The 25,440-nt window shown below is 42.3% G+C and overlaps 1 protein-coding gene across 1 annotated transcript in view; it reads right to left on the bottom strand.

Moving 5' to 3' along the window:
- Positions 1–25,440, bottom strand: part of LOC144684737 (N-acetyl-beta-glucosaminyl-glycoprotein 4-beta-N-acetylgalactosaminyltransferase 1-like) — an 823,211-nt gene that overhangs the window by 293,279 nt on the left and 504,492 nt on the right. Inside the window, exons 6-7 of the mRNA XM_078548907.1 lie at positions 12,226–12,326; positions 8,532–8,599 (exon numbers count right to left, since the gene is read on the bottom strand). Coding sequence (XP_078405033.1) covers positions 8,532–8,599; positions 12,226–12,326 — 169 coding nt within the window. The remainder of the gene's footprint in view (positions 1–8,531; positions 8,600–12,225; positions 12,327–25,440) is intronic.

Below are 25,440 nucleotides of genomic sequence, written 5' to 3'. Positions count from 1 at the left end.
GGTTCAACAGCTTTTTTTTTTCAGCAATACTCAAAAAAAGCGTACGAGATAGAAGAGTTGGGCTGGAATTCTGTCAAGTTCAGTGGGATGAAAGGGAAGCTTGTCCTGATTAATAGTTTGCAAAAAAAAATAAGATTGAACAGCAGGAGGGGATATTTAATGCAAGATGGATGAGGTAAATGCTTTCCAACTAGAAAATGATCATCCCAACAGCTACAGAGGGTTAAGAAGAAAAGAGAGTGAGTGACCACCAAGCAGACTAGTAAGGTCAGGCAGGCAGTGCAACAGCTCCCTGAGAATCTCCTGAGTGATGACACCTCATGGGAGTGCAGTCAGAAGTAAATCCACAGCATTGTGGGAGACTTGGCTGCACAGCAGAGCAAAAGCAGGTGTAGAAACAATGGATAGGTGTCACAGGGGACAGACATGTGTTTTGGCACCTGTAGAATTGAGAGTCCTGAACTTGTGTTGCCTCCTTGGTGCCAGGGTAAAAATTATCACTGAACCCATGCAGGACAATGGGAATGGCAGCATAGTGGTAATGTTACTGGACTAGCAATTCTAAGGCCTGGGTTAATGCTTCCAGAGTTCAAATCCACCCCCACAGCAGCTAAGGAGATCTGGAATAAAATGTTAGCCTGCTAATCAAACTGCCTGTTGCAGATGCATCTCTCCATGGCAGTTTTGGTAGGACTGACCACTGCATAATCCTTTTGCACACCGAGGATGACCTTCATACTGAGGAGGACAACTTTCACTGTGTTGTATGACTCTACCACCGTGCTAAATGAGATAGATTCAGAACAGGACTAGCAGCTCAAAACTGGGCATCCATGAGATGCTGTCACCCATCAACTGCAGCAGGATTGTATTCAACCATTATTTGTAACCGCATGGGCTGGCACATCCCACACTCTGCCATTACCATCAATCCAGGGCCTACCCTGGTTCATTGAGGAATGCAAGAGAGCATGCCAGGAGCAGCATAAGGCATACCTAAAAATGAGGTACTAACCTGGTGAAGCTACAACACAGATCTACAAACTTGTTAAACAGCATAGGAGACACGTTATAGACAGAGCTACATCCAACAGCTCATATCAAAGCTCTGCATTCCTGCCAGATCTAATTGTGAATGTTGGTGGACAATTAAACAACTAATGGGAGGAGGAGGCTTCATGAACATTCCCATCTTAAATGATTGCTATGCCAAGCATATCAGTGCAAAAGACAAGGAAAAACCAGTAAAACTTGGAAATGACTGGTACTGGTCCAAATTGCAGTTCTATTTAAAGACCAATGCGGATCAGTACCACTCATCCCCCAAGTTTTACTAGTTTTTCCTTCTGGGCCTGCTGCAGATTTCCAGCATATTTGGTTTTTATTTAAGATTATGGAAGCCGTCACCCAGGACCCATACAATGCGAAAGCTGCCGATCATTAGCACATGTTTAAACCCCTTGCTAACTCTACTCACAATTCATAACCCGATTATAGTGGGATCATTCTTCTTGCATGTTTCTGCCAGAGAGAATTGGATCAGTTGGATGACACTGTCACCACAAAAGCCTGCTGAGATGCAGGTTTTAACTTTGCTCAGAGACAGAAGTCAAGGTCAGATGAGATTGAGCTGATCTGGATTAATTCACTTCACTTAAGCTCTTCTTGCATTGATGACGCACCAGCTCAATAGAGGTCATGAGTTCAACTACAAAGCACTGTGTGAACATGAACGTTTGTGAAGAGAAATAGTATTTCTTTAAAAAATACAGTAATAAATATATAAACTTCAGAGAGTGAATTGTACAGATATGGGAGGTGGGGAATAGAACCATGATGGAAGAGTATGAAACACACAAAGTAGTTACACACAGACAGGCATAGCTGACAGTGTACATACCAAATACTAATTAGTTGAAAAATGTCACTGTTGATATAATTATGTTGCTTTTGCTTTTTAAAATTAATTTGCATAGAGCTTAGTTTCTCGCCATGGAAATAATACACTTACAAAGGAACCGAGTTGGAGTCACTGGGATGAGAAGGCACTTTGAATTTACCCGTGTTTGATCTCAGATCCAAACATTCTTTCTTTTCTCACCACCATTGCGCAAGAAGTCATGCCACAATAGGTGATAGCTATCCTATCCAGAAACTGGAAGTCAAAAGACAGTCTCAAGGACAGTGGAAAGTTGCAAATGAGGAGTGAACTGAATTATACGGCTGCATAGTGGTTATGTCACTGTGCTACTGATCCAGAGGTTTGGAATAATTCTCTGGAGACATGAGTCCAAATCCTGCCATGGTAGTTGAGGAATTTAACTTCAGTTAAATTAAGTAAATCTGGAATAATAAGCTAGTTTTAGTAATGGTGGTCATGAAACCAAAAATCCATCGGATTCACTAATGTCCTTTAGGGAAGGAAATCTGCTGTAAAACAGACTAGGTAAGGATGACAACGTAGTTGACTCTCAATTGCCCTCTGAAATGGCCTATAAACCACTCGATGTTCCACAGACTTATCAAGAAACAGCCTGAAATAATCACACTCATAGAATCATACACTTCAGCCAACATCCCAGATTCCTCCATCACCATCCCTCGTTATATCCTGTCTAACAGCAGGGCAGACTCTCCACAAAAGGCCAATGGGGATACATTCTGGAAAATATGGCACTGGAAAACGTCAATTTTGACTCCAGACCCCATAAAGTCTCATGGCATCAGGTCAAACATGGACAAGGAAACCTTCAGCTGGTTGCTACATAACAGCTTCCCTCAGCTGATGAATCAGTACTCTTCCATGTTGAACACCATTTGGAAAAAGCACTGGGGGCAGCTAGGACACAAAATGTACTTTGGGTGGGGGACTCTGATGTCTATCACCAAGAATGGCTAGCAGCACCACTACTAATCAGGGTGGCTGAATCCTGAAGGACATAACTGCCAGGTTGAGCCAGTGGCAAGATGAGGGACAAACCCACCTGACCTCATCCTCACCAATCTACCTATTGCAGATGCATTTAAGTTCCATCTTCACAATGAGGGCACCCTCAGGACCACCATGCTAAATGTTATCAAAAAAATAGCTGACCATATTGATTGCAGCAAAGGCTATAGGCCCTGACAGCATCTCAGCAGTAGAGCTGAAAAAAAATGCTTCAGAGCTAACAAATCCATAGCCAAGCTGTTCCAATAGACTACAACACTGGCATCTACCTGACAAAGTGGAAAATTGCCATATGTATGCCCTTTGCACAAAAACAGGTCAAATCCAATTTAGCCAATTATCACCTCTTTAGTCTGTTCGCAATCATCACCCAAATTGATGTAAGGTATCATCAACAGTGCTATCAAGTAGCACTTACCAATAACCTGTAAACTAAAACTCAGTTTGTGTGCCACCAGGACTACTTGACTCCATACCTTGGTTTAAATATGGTTTCCAGAGGTGAGGTGTGATGAGAGTGATTGCTTCAAGGCAGCATTAGTGTGGCCTCAAGTAGCCCTAGTAAAATTGAAGTCAATTGGAATATGGGGGAGAACTCTCCACTGGTTAAAGTCATACCTAGCAAAAAGGTAAACGGCTATGATTGTCAAGGCAAATCACCTCAGTTCTAAGACAACACTGCAGGAGTTCCTCAAGGTAGTGTTCTTGGCCCAGCTGTCCTCAGCTGTTTCATCAAAGATCATTCCTCCAATTTAAGGCCAGAAGTGGGGATGTTTGCTGATGTTCAGTGCACAGTGTTGTTTCATTTGCAACCCCTTAGACAATGAAGCAATTCTGGACAACATTCAGGTTTGGGGTGATAAATGGAAAGTAATGTTCATGCTACATAAGTGCCAGGCAATGATCATCTTCAACAAGAGAGAGTCCAGCTGTCTCCCCTTGACCTTCAACAGGATTATCATCTCTGAATTCCCTCACCATCAACATTGACCAGAAACTTAACGGTACCAGCCATATAAATACCATGGCTACTAGAACAGGTCAGAAGCCAGGTTCTGTGGAACGTAATTTACCTCCTGACTCCACAAAACCTTTCCACCATCCATTAGGGGGGCAGTGGGTTTAAGGGAGGGAGCAGGTAGGAAGGAAGGAAGGAAGGGTTTGACCTAAGGGTGGCCGCCCCATGACTGGCAAAGGGCAGCCCCCGAAGGGTGAACCCCCCCCCTTCCTCCCCGCCCTTTAAGCATTTGAGGGGAAAAAAAAATTGGGCTTCCCACTCCCGCCTGGCTGCCCATGCCAAACCTTTTATGGCGTGAACAGCATATTACCAGGGTCAATTGGCTTGATAACAAGCCTAATTGACCCTTGATTATTCATTTAATGCTGATTTTGGCACCCGCCTGCCCCCCGTATTATGGGGGTGAGCTCAGGGGTGGGCGGGAAGATGGTGGGATGGGAACTCCCACCTCCCTCGGGAGGACATGCCTACCGGGGTATGTAAAATTCAGCCTTTTGAAACCGTTTGGATGGAATTGTAACAAATTCTGTACCAGTATAACTGAGAATACCATGTGCCTCCAGGTTATGAATTGATTAAATATACAACTTAGAAAGTGCTGTGCAAGTTGCATATAACAAAGGCCACACGCTGAAGTTTGCATGTTATAAGAAGCTGGCACTAATACACAAGATTTCATAATAGGTGTTCTTGGTTGGAACCTGATCCTATTAACAAAGCTGGCTTACTGCTTTACCAAGAGCAAATTCTGGAATAACGTGATTTCAACTCATCATGGCTAAACAAATTTTGATTATCTTGGGAGCAAAGCATAAATTTAGATGTTCCTTAAGCAGAGATTTTGTTACAAAAAGCAACAAACATATAACTCTCTGCGCAAGATTGCCGCTAAACCACGTGGAATATTACTCCAGAGCATACTTCCCTGAAACAGCATCAGACTTTATAAGAAATATACATACAGATTCTTTGCTACATATTTTTCATTCTGTTCAACAGAGGACTGTGGTACAGCAAATTCAGCTTCCCCTGGGGCAGATAATTTAGAGAATTAAAAACGTCCCTGAAACTCAACCCAGATTGAAAGTGCCATTGAAAAAGCAGCATCTTATCTCTGGGCTAACTCCAGCGTTGAGTGAACAACTTTGCTCCAAATATGTGGCCCATTATACAGCAGATTGTGCAGTCAAACAAACCATCTTTGCTCAAAAGGTTTTGAATTTCATTTGGTTTATGATGGCCAAGTGCTGTAACAGGATAAGACATTACAATTTGGTTGGGACTGTACACACATCAATGACAATACAAGGAACTGCCTTATTAACGTTGCTGTTTGGACAGGAAGAGTTCTGCAAACCATTTCAGTATCATGAGAGCTGCTCCCATGTAAGGATTCTCTCACTGATGCCGCAGTGGATAGAAGAAGTGGCTCATGGAGCTCCACTCTTGAACAGATACATTCTCCATCAGGTTAACAGTACCATTATTATGCTGTTATTTTACCATGAGGGAATATGTATCTATTTACTGCTTGACAGATATGGCCTTCATCAAAATCAGATTCCATCCCTCTAGGTCTCAATGGTTTTCTCTTTGCAAAATTTACCTTTCAAGAGGCAAAGTTAACTTCTGTTTGCTGTATTTCCCTTCCCTATTACAATTACTTTCCCAATCCACATTAGATGTTTTCTACTGATGCACAGAAAGAATTCATTTCTTGCTATTACAGTCTTTCAAATCCCAATATGCCTTTAAGGGATTGCAGCATGACATCACTAGAAAGGAAGTATGTGTCATGTGATCCAATTTAGTTTCACCTTTGCTCAGAGCAGAACACACATGGACAGCTCTGCAGCTCTGATGTCTTCAAGCTTTCTATTAATGTATACATGTGCCTAGTCTCAATAAATGAACTGACAACATGTTTGCACAAGCCCTTACGAGTGATTGGGGCCTTTATATCATGATCACATGTCATTTGTAAAGGAAATTTTTTTTTCCCCTAATATTACTGTGGGACACTGAAGCAGGCTTATGGGGACTGTGTGTATTATGTTTGTGTATGCGTTTAGCTTAATTAAAGTGCAGACAGACTGCAAGGTTTGAATCCTAAATAGGGGTTAGGTGTAAAACAGGCATCTGAAATAGTAAGCTAGGATGAAGTCTCAGCATATATAGTGTGAATGGAATTTGCATTTTTAGATAAGCTGAGAGGTTTTTTTGATTTTCAAAGGGACATGATAAGATGTTTACAACTGGCAAGGTAAATAAGGCAAAGTTATTAAGTTTATTTTTCCACCAAAAGTGCTGGCCATAATGACAACATGAAAGATTTTTATATTTTGGGAAAAATAACTTACACAAAGAAAGATTGAAACAATGGAATTTACTGATCAAAAGGGGGAAAATATATTTAAAGAATTATGGAAAGCTGTATGAGGTGGCCGTGTCAGAGCACGGTGTGAAACAGACTTGTGGGAAAATGCCTCTAGCCGCCCTGGAGAAGTTTGCTGTTCCAGTAACCAAGGTTGTGTTAAAAGCCTTTGGCATTCTATTGTCAAGTGAGAGGGAGAGAGAAGCTGTGAAATACCTCCCTTATAGCAACAATGGGTGCTTGTGATAATATTGCTGGATGGTTTATAGATTAGGAATCTATTTGGACTGTTGCCTGAAAGGGGTGTGTAGTTGGGAGTCTAGTTAAGTAGAAATCATGTGAGAACTGTTATAAAACTAAATGTGATTGTGTAACTGTAGTCTTGTGTGTTTAAGTTTTATTCTATTTTGTTAATAAATGTTTTAACTCAATCTTTAAAATCTCTAAAAACTTTATTGCACAAACCTTCTCTTAATAAATACAAATTGCAAAATCACTGTGATAGCCTGGCCAAGTTTCCCTCTGGGATTTGGTCAGCCTGGCAAATACCACCTGCCACATCATAACACATTCTTCTATTTGCAAAATTCACCTTTCATGAGACAGAAGTTAATTTCAGTTCGCTATATCCCCCTTCCTTATTACAGTGACTTTCCCAGATTCTCAGTGTCTTAGGTAAATCTATGATATTAAATGTCAATATGTGACCATAAATAAAATAAATATAACAAAAATGTATATTAACAAAATATGAAGCTCAGCAGTCCAGGCCATTTTAAAATTGACTTGCAAAGGAACCAGAGGTGAGATGGAAAGAGCTATTAAGACTTGAAATGCATTGCCACCTCCTGTATGTTGTAAGATTCCATGACTCTACGACCTATGATTGTGGATCTGCCTTGCATCCACATGCAAAATAACTCAAACTTCAAGACAAGATTAGATGGCTGGCAGATAGAAATGAAAAGATGAATGAATGTGGTGCATATTGACTGAAGATTGCTGTGAGGGGTATATACTAGACTGCACTGTTTAGCTACCACTAGCAAGGGAATGGCACAGAACAGAATTCACTCCCTGCTGTTATACTACGTGGAAAATTGTAGGTGGAAAAGCTTTGTCTCCAAACCAAAATGTTGTCATTTCCTTTGGTTTCCATACCGGGCAGCCATTCTGCAACCTCAGTTTTAAAATCTAAAAAGAGTCATCATTGAGGTGCTGCTGGTGGAAAACTAAAATCATTTGCTGTCAATGAGTGAGACATATACAAAGGTAAATGAAAAAATAAGATCATTTACTCCAAAGCTTCAGGATTTTGCACCAAGAAAATGATGTACGTCCACCCATAAATATCTTTATTTATATTAGATAACTCAATTCTTTGTTGTTTTATTCATACATCTGTTGAATCAACACAGTTCTGACAGCAGTTTCATTGATCAAGTCCATACTTAAATGATCTCTTTATTAACAGGAAAATACTTCCATTCCTGAACATTCCCATTTAACTAACATTAATAGCCTCTGTAAACCCACTCCCATCCACTAGCAACAATGAATAAGAACATAAGAAATAGGAGCAGGGGTAGGCCATTTGGCCCCTCAAGCCTGCTCCACCATTCAATAAGAATGGCTGATCTGCCCCAGGCCTCAACTCCCCTTTCGTGCCAGCTCCTCATAGCCCTCAGCTCCCCGATATTTCAAAAATCTATCTACCTCCTCTTTAAATACTTTCAATGACCTAGCCTCAACAACACTCTGAGGTAGAGAATTCCAGACATTCACTATGCTCTGGGAGAAGAAATTCCTTCGCATCTCAGTTTTAAATGAGTGTCCCCTTATTCTGTAGCTATGTCCCCTAGTTTGAGATTCCCCCACTAATGGAAACATCTTCTCAACATTTACCCTGTCAAGCCCTGTCAAACGGGACATTCATGGCCACAGTACCAACAGTAATCACATCTCTAACTTAACTGCCTAATCATTAACACCCAACAAGAAAAATATAAATATGTAAATTTCCTAAATTATTTGAGTTTGCCTCAAACATCCAATGGCATGTGTCATAAAATACAATTAACCATGATTTCATGTTAGGAATCCAACAGAAATTAACCGTTGAATATAAGTGTTTATTGTGATTTTATTACTGTAGTCATTCTGAATTATGAATGAAATAATGTGCTTACTGGACTGGATTGGAGACTTGAGATCTGAACTTGGTGAACTCGCCTGGAGCAGCCCACTCTGTTCCCAGCTGAAATACAATCATGGATTAAATACAATTAAATTAAATACAATTACTGACTTGGACCAGCTCTGAAGATGAGTAAATAGAGTAGAGATGATAAGTAAATAAAAAGGTGCTTTTAGATGTTGTTCTAATTGATTTTAACCATTGCAGTTGACCAAAAAAAGAAATGAAAAAGAAATAGAAACAGAATATCACACATAGCTTTGTTCTAATAGCTTCACCTATTTTCCCCTTCCTTTCCTGAAGAAAGCAACTCATGTTGAGGGCTTGCATTCCATGGGCACCTGTCAGCACCCAGAACCCAGGGAATGGTAGCATTGTGGTGATGTTACTGGACGAGTAACCCAGAGGCCCAGACTAATGCTGCAGAAATAAATCCCATCATGACACCTTGGTAGAATCTATATTCATTTAATTAATAAATCTGGAATAAGAAGCTAGTCTCAGTACTGGTGACCATGAAATGACCAGATTGTCATAAGAGCCCACCTAGTTCACTAATGTCCTTCAAGGAAGGAAATCTGCTGTCTTTACCCAGTCTGGTTGACATGTGACGAAAGACATACAGCAATGTGGTTGACTTGTAACTACCTTTTCATATGCCCTCACTCTACCATGGCCATTAATCCAGGATACCAATCCTCGTTCAATGAGGAATGTAGGTGAGCATGTCAGGAGCAACACCAGGCATACCTGAAGATAAGGTGTCAACCTGGTGAAGCTACAACATAGGACTGCATGTAAGCTAAGCAACAGAAGCAACTTGCTACAGACAGAGCTAAGTGATCCCACAACCAATGGATAAGGTCAAAATTCTGCAGTCTTGCCACATCTAGTCATAGATGGTAAATAACTAATGGGAAGAGTAGCCTATGAACATCCCCATGATCAATGATGGTGGAGACCAGCATGACAATGCAGAAGACAAGGCTGAAGCCTTTGCAACCATCTTAAACCAGAGGTACCGAGTGGATGATCCACCTTGGCCTCCTCCTGGGGTCCTCAGCATCTTGGATGCCAGTCTTTGGCCAATTTACTCCATGTGACATCAAGAAATGGTTGAAGGCACTGGATAAAGCAAAGGCTGACAACATCCTGGCTGTGGTACTGAAGACTCCAGAATTAGCCGCACCCTTGACCAAGCTATTCCACTATAGTTACAACACCGACATGTACCTGACAAGGTAAAAATTTCCCCAAGAATGTCCTGCCAGCAGGACAAATCCAATCCACCTGATCCCCATCAGTCTACTCTCGATCATCAGAAAAGTGTAGTGCTAAGGTTGTAGGAGTAAATGTGTGGGACTGTGTAAATGACACCTCCCATAATGATGATGCAAGAGAACACATGACAAGGAGACAGAAGGGAGAAAGATCCTAGCTTCAACAGAGTAACACCTGGTCATGTATATCTGTATATAGTTCAGTTATTTCCAATAAACCAGTTATTGTTTAGACATACCAATGTCTCAGCAATCATTCCTCAGCCAGACCAACCAACATACAACACAAAGCAATGTAATTTGTTGACAGTGCTATCAAGTGGGACTTACTCAGCAATAACATGCTTCCTGATGCTTAATTTTGGCTTCTTAAATCCAAACCTCATTACAGCCTTCGTCCAAACAAGGACAAAATAGCTGAATTCCAGAAATGAGGTGAGAGTGACTGCCCTTTACATCAAGGCAAAATGTTACTGAGTATAGTATCAAGGGACCCTAACAAAATTGAATTCATTGCTAATTGAGGGACAACTCTCCACTAGCTGGGGTCATACCTAGATCAAAGGAAGGCTGCTGGAGACCAATCAGCTCAGACCCAGGACATCAAAGGAGGAGTCAGGATCGTGTCCTAGACCCAATCATCTTCAGCCGTTCCAGCAATCACATTCACTCTATAATGAGGTCAGAAGTGGAGATGTTCGCTGATGATTATACAGTGTTCAGTACCATTTGTAACTCCTCAAATACTGAAGCAGCCTGTGCTCCCATGCAGCAAGATCTGGACAACATTTAAGCTTGGGATGATTAGTGGCAAATAACATTTGTGCCACTCAATGGCAAGTAACATTTGTGTCATAAATGCCAGACAATGACCACTCCAATAAGAATCTAATAATGTCCCCTTCATGTTCAATGGCATTCCATCACTGAAACTTCCACCAACAAAATATCCTGGAAGTTAACATTGACCAGAAACTGAACTGGGCCAGCCATATAAATACTGTGGCTAGAAAATCAGGTCAGAGGCTGGGAATTCTGTGGCAAGTAACTCACCTCATGACTCTCCAAAGCATGTCCATCTACAAGGCTCAAGTCAGAAGTGTGACAGAACACTTTCCACTTGCCTGGAGTGCAGCTCCAACAACACTTAAAGAAACTCAACACCATCCAGGACAAAGCAGTCCATTTGATTGCCACCCCATCCATCACCTTAAACACTCACTTCCTCCATTACCAGTGCAGAGTGGCAGCAGTGTATACCATCTAAAAGATGCACTGTAGCAACTCGTCAAGCTTCCTTCGACAGCACCTTCCAAACCTGTGCTCTCTACCATCTAGCAGAACAAGGGCAGCAACCTGCAAGTTTCCCTCCGAGCCACAAACCATCCTGACTTGGAACTAAAATGCCATTCCTTCAATGACAATTATCTGGAACTCCCTTCCTAACAGTACTGTGGATGTACCTACACCTCATGAACTGCAATGGTTTAAGAAGGCAGCTCACCAGCACCTTCTCAAGGGCAATTCAGGATGGGCAACAAATGCTGGTCTTGCCAGTGACATTCATGTCCCCGAACAAATTAAAAAAGCCCTGGGGTGGCCATTCATGTGAAGCAGTAAGTGGTAACAGATGAATCGACTGTTGTGAGAATTCAAGTAAAACCTGTTCCTGTCCTCAACCTGATATCAACACAACAGAATTGATATTCACTGCCTTTTTCTGGGTGGTAATAGTTTCAAAACACCAACAAAATGGCAGGTTCCATTTTGAAAGGGCCTACTGCCAGGTATCCAAAGCACCCGTCTATTTCAGAAAATCAGCTCCTTTTAAATATAGAAGTCAGGATCCTATGATCTGAAAAGTACCCAGGTTGGCACTCAAGTGTTCAGATGTCAAAATAAATCCCATGCATTTTCCATGAGGGCAGCAATCAGAAATAACAGCATTGGCTGAAATCTCTCCCCCTCAGACTGAAAGCTCTGAGGCAATACATTCTCCCAACTGCTGCCTTACCTAGGTCAGCTAAATATACACAACTGTCAGTGTTCAATAAAGACAACTGAAATTAATGGTTTTACAATTATAATATAAGGTTAAAAAGGTACATTAATACATTACAGGAGTTTTCTCTTGAGATAAATATAATTTGTCAAATGTTTTAAAAGGAATATTACTTGCTTTATAGGATACTGCATTGACTTCAATACGAAGGCATTCTGGTGCTGAGGTCTGATTTTATCTTTTGATTTCTATGCCGACTTCATGCTCAGAGGAAGACACGCAGACAGTGCCCATCAATAAAAAAAAAATCAGCCGGATCCCCCAATGACATTTCAATGCAGCAGCTATGAAAAGCCCCGAATGGTTGTCAGAAAGATAAGTGAGACTCAACTAACATTCTGTACCTTGCCTACATGCATCAGCAGTCTGGCGTTTGCAGGACTTTCATCAGAACTGAGCCAAAACTCGGAATTATCATCTGACGCAATCGCAAACTGGAAATCACCTGGGAAAATAGAAATCAAATCAATAAAGCTGAAAGTATTATTATGATCCAGTTAGGGAGCCTTAATGTTTAAAGAAGAAATCCAAATATCCATCAATTAACCGACAGAACTACACCACAATGTGTTATTAATGTATATCAAAAAGAATTAAATGCAATAAGCACCTTAACACTATGGCTTATAAAGACTTATTGCTATAAACTCAGTTCTACTTCCCCCCAAGAATTCACTTATTTTGCAAAATCTTAAAGGTTCATTCACGTTTCCTGGGACCAATATAAAAGGTATATCATTGCTTTCCAGAGTTCACACTCATTTCTCTTCAGTGTTCCAACAATTCGCCAAGGTACAAGATTTCATGGGGGTCCTTTCATTAGCTTTTGGATAAACCACCCTCCAATTTTTTAGCCAAGCACATGACTCTGGAATTCACAGCTCAAGCATGAGCCTCCCTGGGACTCCTGCGCAGTGGCTTAAAACAGCAGAAAACACCATTGGTTTCCAACAGTCCTTTGCTATAGTTTTAAACTGCAGCCCAGCTGATTCCAGAAATCCAACTGCAAAAAGCTAACTGCTTTTTATTGAGAGGATACCATAGATTTCTTCCTTTAGCTTCCAGCTAAACAAATCTTCCAGTTATTTTTTCCCCTGTCCAACTTAGTATCATACTGAATACCAGTTCCCAATCACAGGCTGATGGATCAAGCATTTACTCTCTTTCAGGTGTAAATCTGGCTTTATCCCCCAACTTCCAAGGAGCTACTAGCTTACATAAGACCCAAAGATGAAACAGGACAGGATTTTCCAGCCCCCCCCACTGCCGGCGGGATGTTCTGGTCCCGCCAAAATCAATGGACTTTTGGCTGTCTCGCTGCAACGGCTGCAGTGGGACAGTTTGCTTTTAGTTGCTTTTAGCTGCTTTTTCAAACATTAACCAGTCATAAGAAAACAAGAAATAGGAACAGGAGTAGACCTTTCAGACCCTCAAGCCTGCTCCGCCATTCAATAAGATCATTTTTGTGTTTCGATTTCCACATTGCCATCTAACCCCGATAACACCTTGATTCACTTGCCTTACAAGAATCTATCTACCTCAGCCTTAAAAATATTCAATGATCCTGCTTCCACCACCTTCGCAGGCAGAGAGTTCCAAGGTCGCACAACACTCAGAGAAAAAAATTTCTCATGTCTGTCCCAAAAGGACAACCCCTAATTTTAAAACAGTGCCCCCTAGTTCTGGACTCATCCACAAGAGGAAACATCCTTTTGACATCCACCTTGTCAAGGATGTTCAGGATCTTGTATATTTCAATAAAATCACCCCTCACTCTTCTAAACTCCAGTGGAAACAAGCCAGTCTGTCCAATCTTTCCTCACAAGACAACCCACTCATTCCAGGTATCAATCTAGTAAACCTCCTTTGAACCACCTCCAATTCATTTGCATCCTTCCTTAAATAAGGAGACCAAAACTGCACACAGTATTTGAGGTGCCATCTCACCAATGCCCTGTATAACTGAAGCATAACACCCTTACTTTTATGCTCAATCCCTCTCGTAATAAAGGATAGCATTCCATTAGCCTTCTTAATTACTTGCTGTACCTGCTTACTAACTTTTTGTGACTCATGTACTAGAACGCCTAGATCCTTCTGCACCTCAAAGTTATGCAATTGTTCTCCTTTTAAGTAATACTCTGCTTTTTTGTTCTTCCTGCCAAAGTGAACAACTTCACTGTCACTCTCTGGAAGACCAACACTCACTTCACTTACTCTTGCCCTTTTTAAATACCTGTAGAAACTCCTGCTATCCATTTTTACATTTCTAGCTAGCTTCCTCTCATACTCTAACTTCTTTCTCCTGGTTAACCTTTTAGACATTTTCTGTCATTCTTTATATTCTGTCCAATCACCTGTCCTGCCACTCATCTTTGCAGAGCTGTATGCTTTTTGCTTAAGTTTGATGATTTCCTTGACTTCTTTAGTTAACCACAGATATTGGGTCCTCCCCTTAGATTTTTTCTTTATAATTGAAATGTACTTATTCTGAATATTCTGAAATATCCCCTTAAATGTTTGCCACTGCTTCTCTATTGATTTATCCTCTAGCCTAGTTTCCCAGTTCACTTCAGGTAGCTTGGCTTTCATCCCCACATAGTTGCCCTTATTTAAGTTTAAGATACTAGTCTTAGACCCACTCTTCTCCCTTTCAAACTTGATGTAAAATTCAATAATTTTGTGGTCGCTGCTACCTTGGGGTGCCTTTACTCTGACGTCATTAATTAAACCTGTCACATTATACAATACCAAATCTAATATAACCTGCTCTCGAATTGGTTCCAGAACATGCTGCTCGAAGAAACTATCTCGAAGACATTCTTACCTGCTGGCTATGCCCTAACTGAATTCAAAGAGATAAACTCAAAAACAAAGAATTTCACTAAGGTCCACCCATCTCCATGATGATGTGACATGTGACCTGTTCCCAGGTAGAAATGCAAATCAACTATCTTTTCATTTCAAAACTTTCCTTACTTCTGGGAGACCACATGAATAATGGAATAACTGCAAATTTCATGTCTCCAATTCTTTAGCTAAGGAAGCCCACCTGCTAATTTATGATCTTACTTTTCTAGCTGTTAACCTCTTAAATCAACATGACCCCAACCTTTTTTTAAGTGTAATAGACTCCCAAGTTTGTTTGAATTGCACTTACTTCAGGGTTGCTTTTACCAGTTACTCAACCAGATAACCCCATTTTCTACAGTTAAAACTTTAATTGCTAAAACTAAAAGTTATACTCTAAAACATATAAATTACAAAGTAGATATTCATGACAATATGTATACATATTGATAATAATCTCTGGACCCACTGTGCTTGTGGATAAAACACAGGGGAGTATGCATGAGAACCCAGGAAAAAGAAAAGCAAATTTTGTGGTGTTTTTACACATCTGGGATCATAATTTGGTGAGGTTCATGACACTAACAGTTATTTATGTACAAATGCTACAGCAGCTTCATGCAAGGACACATGGAAAATATGGAAATCCAAAAGTTGCTGTCTGAGAGGCGCCACTCTGCTGTTAGCTTCGTGAAAATGTCATCTTGCTGCCTAGTTCACCATTGAAAGGCATTGAACTTCACGAAATTGCTGCATTTGCATGGTAAATATGAATTAAACTCGCCACAGGAAGATAAATCCAATCTTTTCAGTCTATTTGCCCTTTTATCCACATCTTAATTATAAATTATTGCCAAATAACCTCTCTGGCACTGAAAATTAACAATTACAAATGCAGAACCTCATTCCTTCAGGCTTTAATTGTTGGAGATTTCAAGAATATATATTTTAAAATTAAAATGATTTAAAAAACATTTTATTTTTCACTTCTCTCTCTCATAATCTAATCTTTCTTTTTGTATCTTTATTTCTCTTTATGTTCTCGATCTTTCATCAAGTACACCCACTTTAACCTTAATTTCCTTTTCAATCCTAGCTGTGTTAAATTCACAATCCTTCATTCTGATTGTTTAAAGGGATATACAGTTAATTCTCCTGTTCACTCTGGTCTCAGATACCTGGTTTCCTTCACTATGCTGTTATCAGTTTGCGACTTGCCACCAATGTGCCATCCAATCTTCTTTTGTTGTGCCCGCCGAATCACAGATGCTTTAAGTTTGTTACCACAGTAACTTAAAGGGGCCAAGAGTTTGACCAAGAGCATGACCAAGATTTTTTGGGCAAGCAACATCAATTAATGTGCAAACCTGAGCTATCAGGAGCCAGCAGGGACAGCTTACTGTACAAATGACTGGTGCCACATTACATCCAACCCTCACAAGAGGAAGGAGCCTGAAAAAAAACTTAAAGGCCAAACTTGTGTTTGGCCTATTTGAGAACTTCTGGACTGCTGCACAGTCATGCAGCTAAGAGGGAGTGTTGTTTGCCACACAAAATATTTACAGCCTAAACATGCAAAGGCAAGTCTTCCTAATGGTAGATTAACTCCTACAGCCAATTCTCATTCATCATATGGAATTACAAGGTTCCCTTCAAATGCTTGCTGGAGCACATAACGTTTACAACATTTGAGAGAAAGGTGATGAGTGATTAAAAAAAAAAGAATATTTTGTCCTGTGTTTCTTAGCTTGTGGAAGAATTTTAACGTGCTGTACTCAAAGTTGGATCAAACATAAGTTAAGGCAAAATCTCTTACTGACCTTTTGGTTAAAACACCCAAAAATGTTATAATGTGACTATTAATATCCTATGGAATGATCAAACCATACAACTGTTAGGGGATTTAGAGTTGGACAATAAATGCAGCATTATCAGTGTCACTCACATCCCCTGAACAAATGTAAATAAAGAAATATAGCTTCCCCTAAATCATCATCCTTGATATACCCTGTAGCTTGCCAGTTGATAGAGTGCTTTTCGGTCTGGCTTTCACAGAGAGAGGGAGATGTTCTTGGAGGCAAATGAGACTGTAGCAGTCAGTGTTTAATGAGGGTTCCATGTTCCAAATGCTCAAGGTAAAGTGCATCTCAATTATAGGTGAAATGAAGATCATATGTACGTAGAAGCTACCAGTAATGCTAAGTCTGAAGGAATATGTTGTGTAAAGTCTATAAAACTGTAACATACATTTAGATCAGACCAGGTAAGGTGGCTGGTTTCCTCTTCTGAAGGACACTGATAACAATCCGGCAACCTTTGTGCTCATTTTTGAATCATTAATGGATTTAATGAATTAGATTCACAACTTGCCATCAGTGGATTTCCACTTGCAACTTAAGGCTTGCTGGTTCAGTTACAGAACAAGTACACTGGTGTATCGTCAGTACAGGATCATCTGTGAGAAGCAACACTGCAATACTTTAAGAAATGGCTTTTATAGACAGTAAGATTATCTCATGACGTGATTCAACACATCACTGACAAAGCTATCAGAAAGGATTGATGACTGGGCAATCTTGTCTCATCCATATACTCGATCTCTCAAAAGAGGAAAGATTTACTGAACACTACATTGACTTTGGAACCACTTGAGCTTCCAGGTACGTTATGAGGGCTACATGAGGAACCAGATTGAAAGCATCACAAAAATCAATGACAACAATGTAACTGGATTTCCCCTGAGTCTTACAATGCACAACAATCTTGTACAAAGTGACAACTACTCTACACATTTCTCACAAAAGCAAAATCCAGCCTGTTCTGATTATTCCATCTGCCTCCAAAGTATCCAATATGTGTCCCGCAATGTCCCAAAAAAGCATCTTAATTACCCACTAACCTGCACAAATATAAATAGTTGGCTAATTTCTTTCTTATCACTTTAACAAATTCCTAAAGCTGGGGACTGCATACATCTGAGAGTTATTCTTGCTTCAAAATATTCATCATTTAACATTTCATGCAGAATAGTACACATCTAGTATCACAACTAAAACCATCTGTGCAGGGAACTTCTAGGCTTATCTAAACCTAACGATGTACTCAGCCTTGTCAGAAAAGCAACGTTCTTACTGAATCAAATGTTGAATCTCTTTTTATACCATTTTCTGCTTCCTGCTGGATGCAACATTGTTCTGTGTTTATGCAATTCCCTCCCCCACCACCCTTAAACATTGTCAGATGGTGATGAAGGACCTCATGTTATTTCATATCATACTGTTACTTCCCTTTAATTGCTTTTTCCAAGCTTTATCCTATAAAACCTTTGATATATGCTCTCTAGTGACATTGCCATTTTATATTGCAGCAATCTCTTTGCTTCTACTCTCCTCTTCTCTGGTCTACGCTTTAATCCTGAAAACCCCTTAAGTCCACATTATCTACCTAACTTCTTTATTTAATAATCCATATTTGCACATCCTTACAGTACAAGTTATTCAGTCCTGAAATCCATCCTTCTCCAATGTTATTTTAGGATAAAGGTGTTTGCCAGAGCGAGAGTTAATGTCAAATGGGTCCAATCGCATCTGTGTTGACCTGACACAACTTAACAAAGCAGTGGCAAGAGAAGTCCACCCAAGATCTTTGGTGGGTGACAGCCTGACCAAGCTTTCCAAAAGCACGGTGTTTTCCAAACTTGAGGCTAACGGCAACTTCCATGAGAAATCCAGATTGCTGACTACACTTATCACCCCGTTTGACAGATTCTGTTTCAATCACTTACCCTTTGGCATTACCTTGGCAACCAAGATTTTTCAACGCACAATGCCAGCCATCTTACAAGCCCTGGAGGGTGTTACCTTCCATATGGATGATGTTTTGATCCACGGTATGACCATTGAGGAACACAAGAGGAGGCTCACAGCTGTCTTAGGACACATGCAGGAAGCAGGGCTGACACTGAATGAGTAGTGTGAGTTCTCTAAGAACTCTATTCAGTTCTTAGGACATATTGTGAACAGCAAAAGCATCATGGTGGGTCCATACAAAACGAAGGCAATGAGCGAGTTCCCAACCCCATCATCCATTCTAGACCTCCAAAAATTCCTTGGCATGGTGAACCAGTTGGCGAAATCTCTGCCCAACCAGGCACAGGTCACAGAGCCCCAATGGCACCTTCTCAAAAAAGGCCAGGCTGCACATCAAAGACATGCTGCTCTCGTCCAATATCCCGACTCACTACATCTCATTTCTGCCCACTCCAAAAGCAGCTGATGCTTCCTCCACAGATCTAGGAGCAGTTTTATTCCAGGAGCAACTGGATGGATGTCGCCGACTAGTGTATTACACATCTAGATGACGGTCAAACACAGAGATATGGTATGCTGTTGGCAAGGAAGCTCTCGCAGTCACATGGGCTTGCGAGAAGTTCTCCAACTACATCATTGGCCTGAAAGTCACCATCAAAATGGGTCATAAACCACTGGTCTCACTGTTAGATGAGAAGGAACTTGCAAAGATCCCCCACAAGAATTCAGAGATTCTGCTTCGCATATGATACGGTGTATTTTTAAAAATTTGTTCATGGGATGTGGGTGTCGCTGGCTAGGCCAGCATTTATTGCCCATCTCCAATTCCCCTTGTTCAGAGGGCACTTAAGAGTCAACCACATTGCTGTGAGCCTGGAATCACATGTAGGCCAGACCAGGTAAGGATGGGAGATTTCCTTCCCTAACTGATATTAGTGAACCAGATGGGTTTTTGTGACAATCAGCAATGGCTTTGTGGTTATCATGAGTCTTTTAATTCCAGATTTTTATTGAATTCAAATTTTACCATCTGCCATGGTGGGATTCGAACCCAGGTCCCCAAAGCATTACTCTGGGTCTCTGGAAAACTAGTCCAGTGACAATACCACCATGCATGAAATGACTGCAGAGACATTATCCAGGGCCACAGTCGGCCTTCCTGCAACACAATATGTCAACCTGGTCAATGAATCATATTCCAATTTGGTGATAAAACAACCACCGGCAGGGAGCTACAGAGAATATGCCAGGAGCAGTTGTGAGATGAGGAATGTGTCCACATCCGTCATTACTGTCAAATGAGAGCGGCCACAGCAGTGGCCAGGTGGCAACATTATGAAAATTTGATTTGAACAGCAGAAACACTGTGATAGATGATCTGCTAGTATATAATGAGTGGTTGGTCATTTCATTCTCTCTTCGGCCAGAGATTCTTCAAGGAATCCACCAAGGCCATGTGGGTATTACAAAGTGCAGACCACGGCCCAGTCTGCAGTATGGTGACCGGGAATGTCAAGGGTAATTGAAGTACATGACTGTACTTTAGACTTTGGAGCCAAAGGTCAGCCATAACAACAATGGGAGCATTCATAGGAGAAGCTCCTAATGTGCCTGTGGTGTACACAATTGATCTCTCCATTTTCACACAAAAAAAATATTTTGGGTAAATAGAATTATAATTAATTCTTATGATATTCAATGTCAAATAATTTATTAAAACCAGTTATTAAACATGTTGTACAAGTTGGACTTTGTAGTAGCACTGTAAAAATATCAAGGGCAGAATCATCCCAGATTTGCATTAAGTGTGGTAGTGGACGGGAAAAAGGACGTTTTACCCATTGGCTGCAACGGCAAGCTTTCACTCTCTATCATCCCAATCCCACCTCATTGATCATGCATTCCCAGGAAACATGCTGTTTCGCCAGTGGGTGGCCTCCGATTCACCTTGCCGCTTCCTCACGCCGGGCGCCATATTTGACGTGCAGCTGTGTGCACACTTCTCAGTGCTTCCAGTCCAGGACTGCTACACAGAAGACGTGGCCCTAAAAGGCAAGAAGACTGTAACCCCCATAATTCAGTGATGCGCCCCTGGGATGGCTTCTGGACACTGTTGAAGCCCGCCGCAATGTGTACTACCCCATTCTGGCTGCAGGAGGCCAATCAGTGTCAAAACTCCAGCTTGGAGGCGGTGGCAGTGGTGGTCAGTACCAATGCTGCACAAAAGAGGTTTGCCATCCAGTGTAGAAAGAGGGTGAATGATCTCATCCATGCTGCCAGGGTAATGCAACCGTCTCATCACTCTAAACACTCACACATCCACCATACATTCACTGGCATCTCACTCACTGCCAGCTCAAGGGACAGCACCACTCACTCTCTCTCACACACCCTCATATCTCCATCTGGGCTCACCTCCTCTGGAGACTGCCTCCTCAGCCCTCACCCTCTTGAAGCCACTTGCACAGATCAACATGTGCCCCCACACACTCCCTGGGATATCCCCCTTCCCCAGTAATAGCCCTGCAGCCTCTTCCCTTGCCTGAGGCTACTTCTCCCCCTTCCCCAAGCAAGCCATAACCCTGCAGTCATTGAAAAGGCACCCCAGCCTTATGGCAGGTCTCGTAAGTAGAGCCCTCCTAAAAGTGATGCGGTGCTGCCTGTGAAGTCTGGTGCTGATGCTCGTGAGTGCTTTCCAAAGCAAGTTAGGCAAACAAACATCAAAGTTCCGAGAGAAGTGTGGTTCGTCAGGTGCACGTCGCTTATGTTCAGTTGTGAAACATGTTGGCTTGATTGGTCATGTCTGGCTAATTTGATTGAATTTTTCGAAGAGGTGACCAGGTGTGTAGATGAGGGCAATACATTTGACATAGTCTACGTGGACTTCAGCAAGGCTTTTGATAAGGTCTCGCATGGGAGACTGATAATGAAGGTAAGACCTCTTGGGATCCAAGGTAATTTGGCAAATTGGATCCAGAATTGGCTGAGTGGCAGGAAGCAGAGGGTGATGTTTGAGGGGTGTTTTTGTGACTGGATGCCTGTGTCCAGTGGGGTTCCACAGGGATTGGTGTTGGGTCCCTTGCTGTTTATGGTATATATAAATGATTTAGACTTGAATGTAGGAGGGTTGACCAGTAAGTTCGCAGATGACATGAAAATTGGTGGGGTGGTAAATAGTGAGGAGGATAGTTTTAGATTACAGGAGCATATAGACGGGCTGGTCAGATGGGCTGATCAGTGCCAAATGGAATTTAATCCGGATAAGTGTGAGGTGATGCACTTGGGCAGGACAAACAAGGCACGGGAATACACAATGAATGGCAGGACCCTTGGAAGTACCAAGGATCAGAGGGACCTTGGTGTGCATGTCCACCAGTCCCTTAAGGTAGCAGGACAAGTAAATAAGGTGGGTAAGAAGGCATATGGGATACTTGCCTTTATTAGCCGAGGCATAGAATATAAGAGCAGGGAGGTTATGCTGGAACTGTATAAAACGCTGGTTAATCCACAGCTAGAGTATTGCGTGCAGTTCTGGAATCCACATTATAGGAAGGATGTGATTGCACTAGAGAGAGTGCAGAGGAGATTTACCAGGATGTTGCCTGGGCTGGAGAGTTTTAGTTATGAGGAGAGATTGGATAGACTGGGGTTATTTTCCCTGGAGCAGAGGAGGTTGAGGGGGGAGATAATTGAGGTGTATAAAATTATGAGGGGCATAGATAGGGTAGACAGGAAGGAACTTTTCCCCTTGGTGGGGGGAATCAATAACCAGGGAGCATAGATTTATGGTAAGGGGCAGGAGGTTTAGCGGGGATGTGAGTAAGAATTTTTTCACCAGAGGGTGGTGGGAATCTGGAACTCACTGCCTGAAAGGGTGGTAGAGGCAGAAACCCTCATAACATTTAAGAAGTATTTGGATGTGCACTTGCGATGCCATGGCATACAAGGCTATGGGCCTAGTGCTGGAAAATGGGATTAAAATATTTAGGTACTTGTTTGATCGGTGCAGACTCGATGGGCCGAAGGGCCTTTTTCTGTGCTGTAGACCTCTGTGACTCTATGAGAAGACTGCGTAGACCAGCTACGCAACCAAGAGCAGAATCTTTTTAACAAAAAAAAGCAAACAAACAGTCTGTCAATGATACAGCTACACTGATAGAGACAAGGACAAGTCATATAATCCAAGCAACCTAATACAGACAAGAGCAGTTTATCTATTCTATTCATCCAGACAACAGGATGTGATTCAGGCTCATAAAAGCAAGTATCCCACGTGCCTTCTAAACCACCTTAACTACCTGTCCTGCTACCTTAAGGGACTGGTGGACATGCACACCAATGTCCCTCTGATCCTTGGTACTTCCCACTTTCAGGTTCAGGTGGTGTCAAGAGCCTGTGTCTGGGCCCTCCTTCCTGCTGCTGAGGCGAAAATCAGTTCATGTACTCTGCTAACCGAGCCACAATTTACATACATAAAATATATCATCCTCTAAAAGAAAATAAAAAATATGTGTCCATAATATTGATCATTTAATGTTAGAAATATTTGCACCTACTGTCAAGGCCATGGTTCTGTCTAATGCTCAGGGCTTCAGCTGAAAATGTCAGCTGCGCCCTGGGGAATTATCAACTTTAGACTTGTGAGTGTGCATGTGATGCATTATCATGGCAGTTGCACTTTTTCATCCCGCTCCTGTGAAATACATATCCAGAGAATTTCCATGTATGAATGTGCATTTGTGTGTGTGCTTGCGTGTGTAATAGATCATGGAAAAATCAGATTTATAAAAAACTTACAAATAACTGATCTGCAAGCAGTATTAGAAAGGAGATTTCATTTATTCTCAGTGTTTTATACAAGTTAATGTGTCACTGAGGTAAGATGGTGCTTACACTGGGATGAGAGAGAGGCATTAATTGAGACAGTTCAGTGCCAATTTATAACATTGTGGGTGTAGTCAGTCAGTTAGCTAGGGCTTGGCCAATGCAAATAATGATGTGATCAAGCACCGCCCAATCCTTGGGAACTCAACACTGCGGGAAAACTCCCAGGCTAACATGCAACGATGGGCGGAATTTTCCGCTCTGGAGACTGGGATTCATCGCCCTGCCATGACCTCATCTTTCCAGCTGCTATATTTAAACCGCACACGCACTTCATTCACTGTCTGCAGCCTGGGACTGGTCATGGCAAGTGATGGCCCCGAAAGGTAAGACATTTATTGCTCCCAAGTTCAGTGGCAATGTGCTAGGGGCACTTCTTGAAGCTGCGGAGACACACTGGGAGATCCTTTACCCCGTGACGGCAGAAGGAGGACCACCAGCTTCACCACACCAGCTTGGGAGCAGATTGCCAGGGCGATCAGCGCCAATGCTCACTCAGAGGAGGACTGCCATCCAGTGCAGGAAGAGGATGAATGATCTCATCTACTTCGCCAGGGTAAGTCAACCTTCTCCTCGCCCTCAACTCTCACTCTCACAAGCCCATCAGGCATTCACAGGGTTACAGTCCACAGGGACTTCACACACTGCCAGCACAAGGGACATCACCACTGACTCTCTCACATACACTTGGATCTCTTCATCTATTCTCACATCCTGTGTAGCTCGCATCCTCAGCCCTTACACAGATTCACACAGCACCCAAAGGCAGCAGGTGCCCTTATCATCTGCTTTGGCATCCGTCCTGCTCACAGTCTGTCCATTTGACTTTATGCAGGAGAAGATCACCCACAACAAAAGCGAGAGGTCCCAGGCCAGAGGGAGGATGCCCGAGCTCATACCCCCTCACCCAGCATGAAGAGCGTGTGGCAGAGCTGGCCAGTGAGGACCAAGGGTGAGACCAGCGTTTCCCAAGCCAGTGAGGATCCATTGCCAGCTCATCGTTCACCTGATGAAACTGTGAGTACTTTGTAATGTTGTTGAGACTGCCATGGAGACCTTGGTCCAGCGCATAGTGCCTGATATTCACCAGGACCTGCACTTCATCACTCAAAGCATAAGTGGGATCCAACAGTGGCTAAGCGAGAGGTGGACGGGGCAACTTGACCACACTCTAGGTGCCCCTTTTCCTCAAGGAGTCAGGCACGGGCCCTCAGGCACCCATAGGGAGGAGGACCATCAGCTTGACATGCCAGGGCCATACACCCTGGTGACTCCGAGAGTGTCCAGCCGATCCCAATTCCATCTATCTGTGACCCCATCATCTGCAGCTCCACAGCCCAAGGATGATGGACCTGCCCCACAATAGGAGACCGGGTCCTTCTAGACCTTGGCCCTCCAGCGGATGCCCAAAGTCATCAGGCAACAGGGCGTAGCAGTCAGCAGGCTGCCTTCACCCCCACTGTGGACGTCAGGGAAGCACCTAGATGTAGTGGTAGGGTAAGAAGCAAAAAAGAAATAGTAAGAGCATTTAGTATGTGTCCAAAATCTGTATAAAATTTGCACAAATGTAAATAGATTTTGACTCACTCCACATCTCATGTTGTGAATGCTTCTTCTATCTGATTAAATGCTCCATGGTCAGTCAAGTGTCACAAATGCACACCACCACCACCCCGCCCCCATCCCCCCCCAACCCCAGATGTCCCATCATCTGCCTCTGCTCTATGGTGTCTAGAACCATCTCATTACAATGCCTGACCGTTCTCTGCGCAGTATCGACATGAATGAAGCCTCTGACTCTAAGAACCTGGTGGTTGGCCAAGGCATCTCTGAGGCCTGCTTCAGAGGTTCATACAATGTTGCCTCATGAGATTAGAATCAGGAGGCTGCTTTAGTCCCCCGATGCTTCTGCATTGGAGATTGCTCCATGTGGATCTTACAGGATCGAACAGCAATGCGCATGACATCATTGCATCTTTCACTGGCTTCCATGTACTTTCCGTAAGTCTGAGTGAG

The sequence above is a fragment of the Cetorhinus maximus genome, chromosome 9 (assembly GCF_964194155.1).
Source record: "Cetorhinus maximus chromosome 9, sCetMax3.hap1.1, whole genome shotgun sequence".
NCBI classification, from domain to species: Eukaryota; Metazoa; Chordata; class Chondrichthyes; order Lamniformes; family Cetorhinidae; genus Cetorhinus; species Cetorhinus maximus.
The sequence above is the reverse complement of the archived record's forward strand: the minus strand, read 5'-3'. Positions and strand labels throughout refer to the sequence as shown.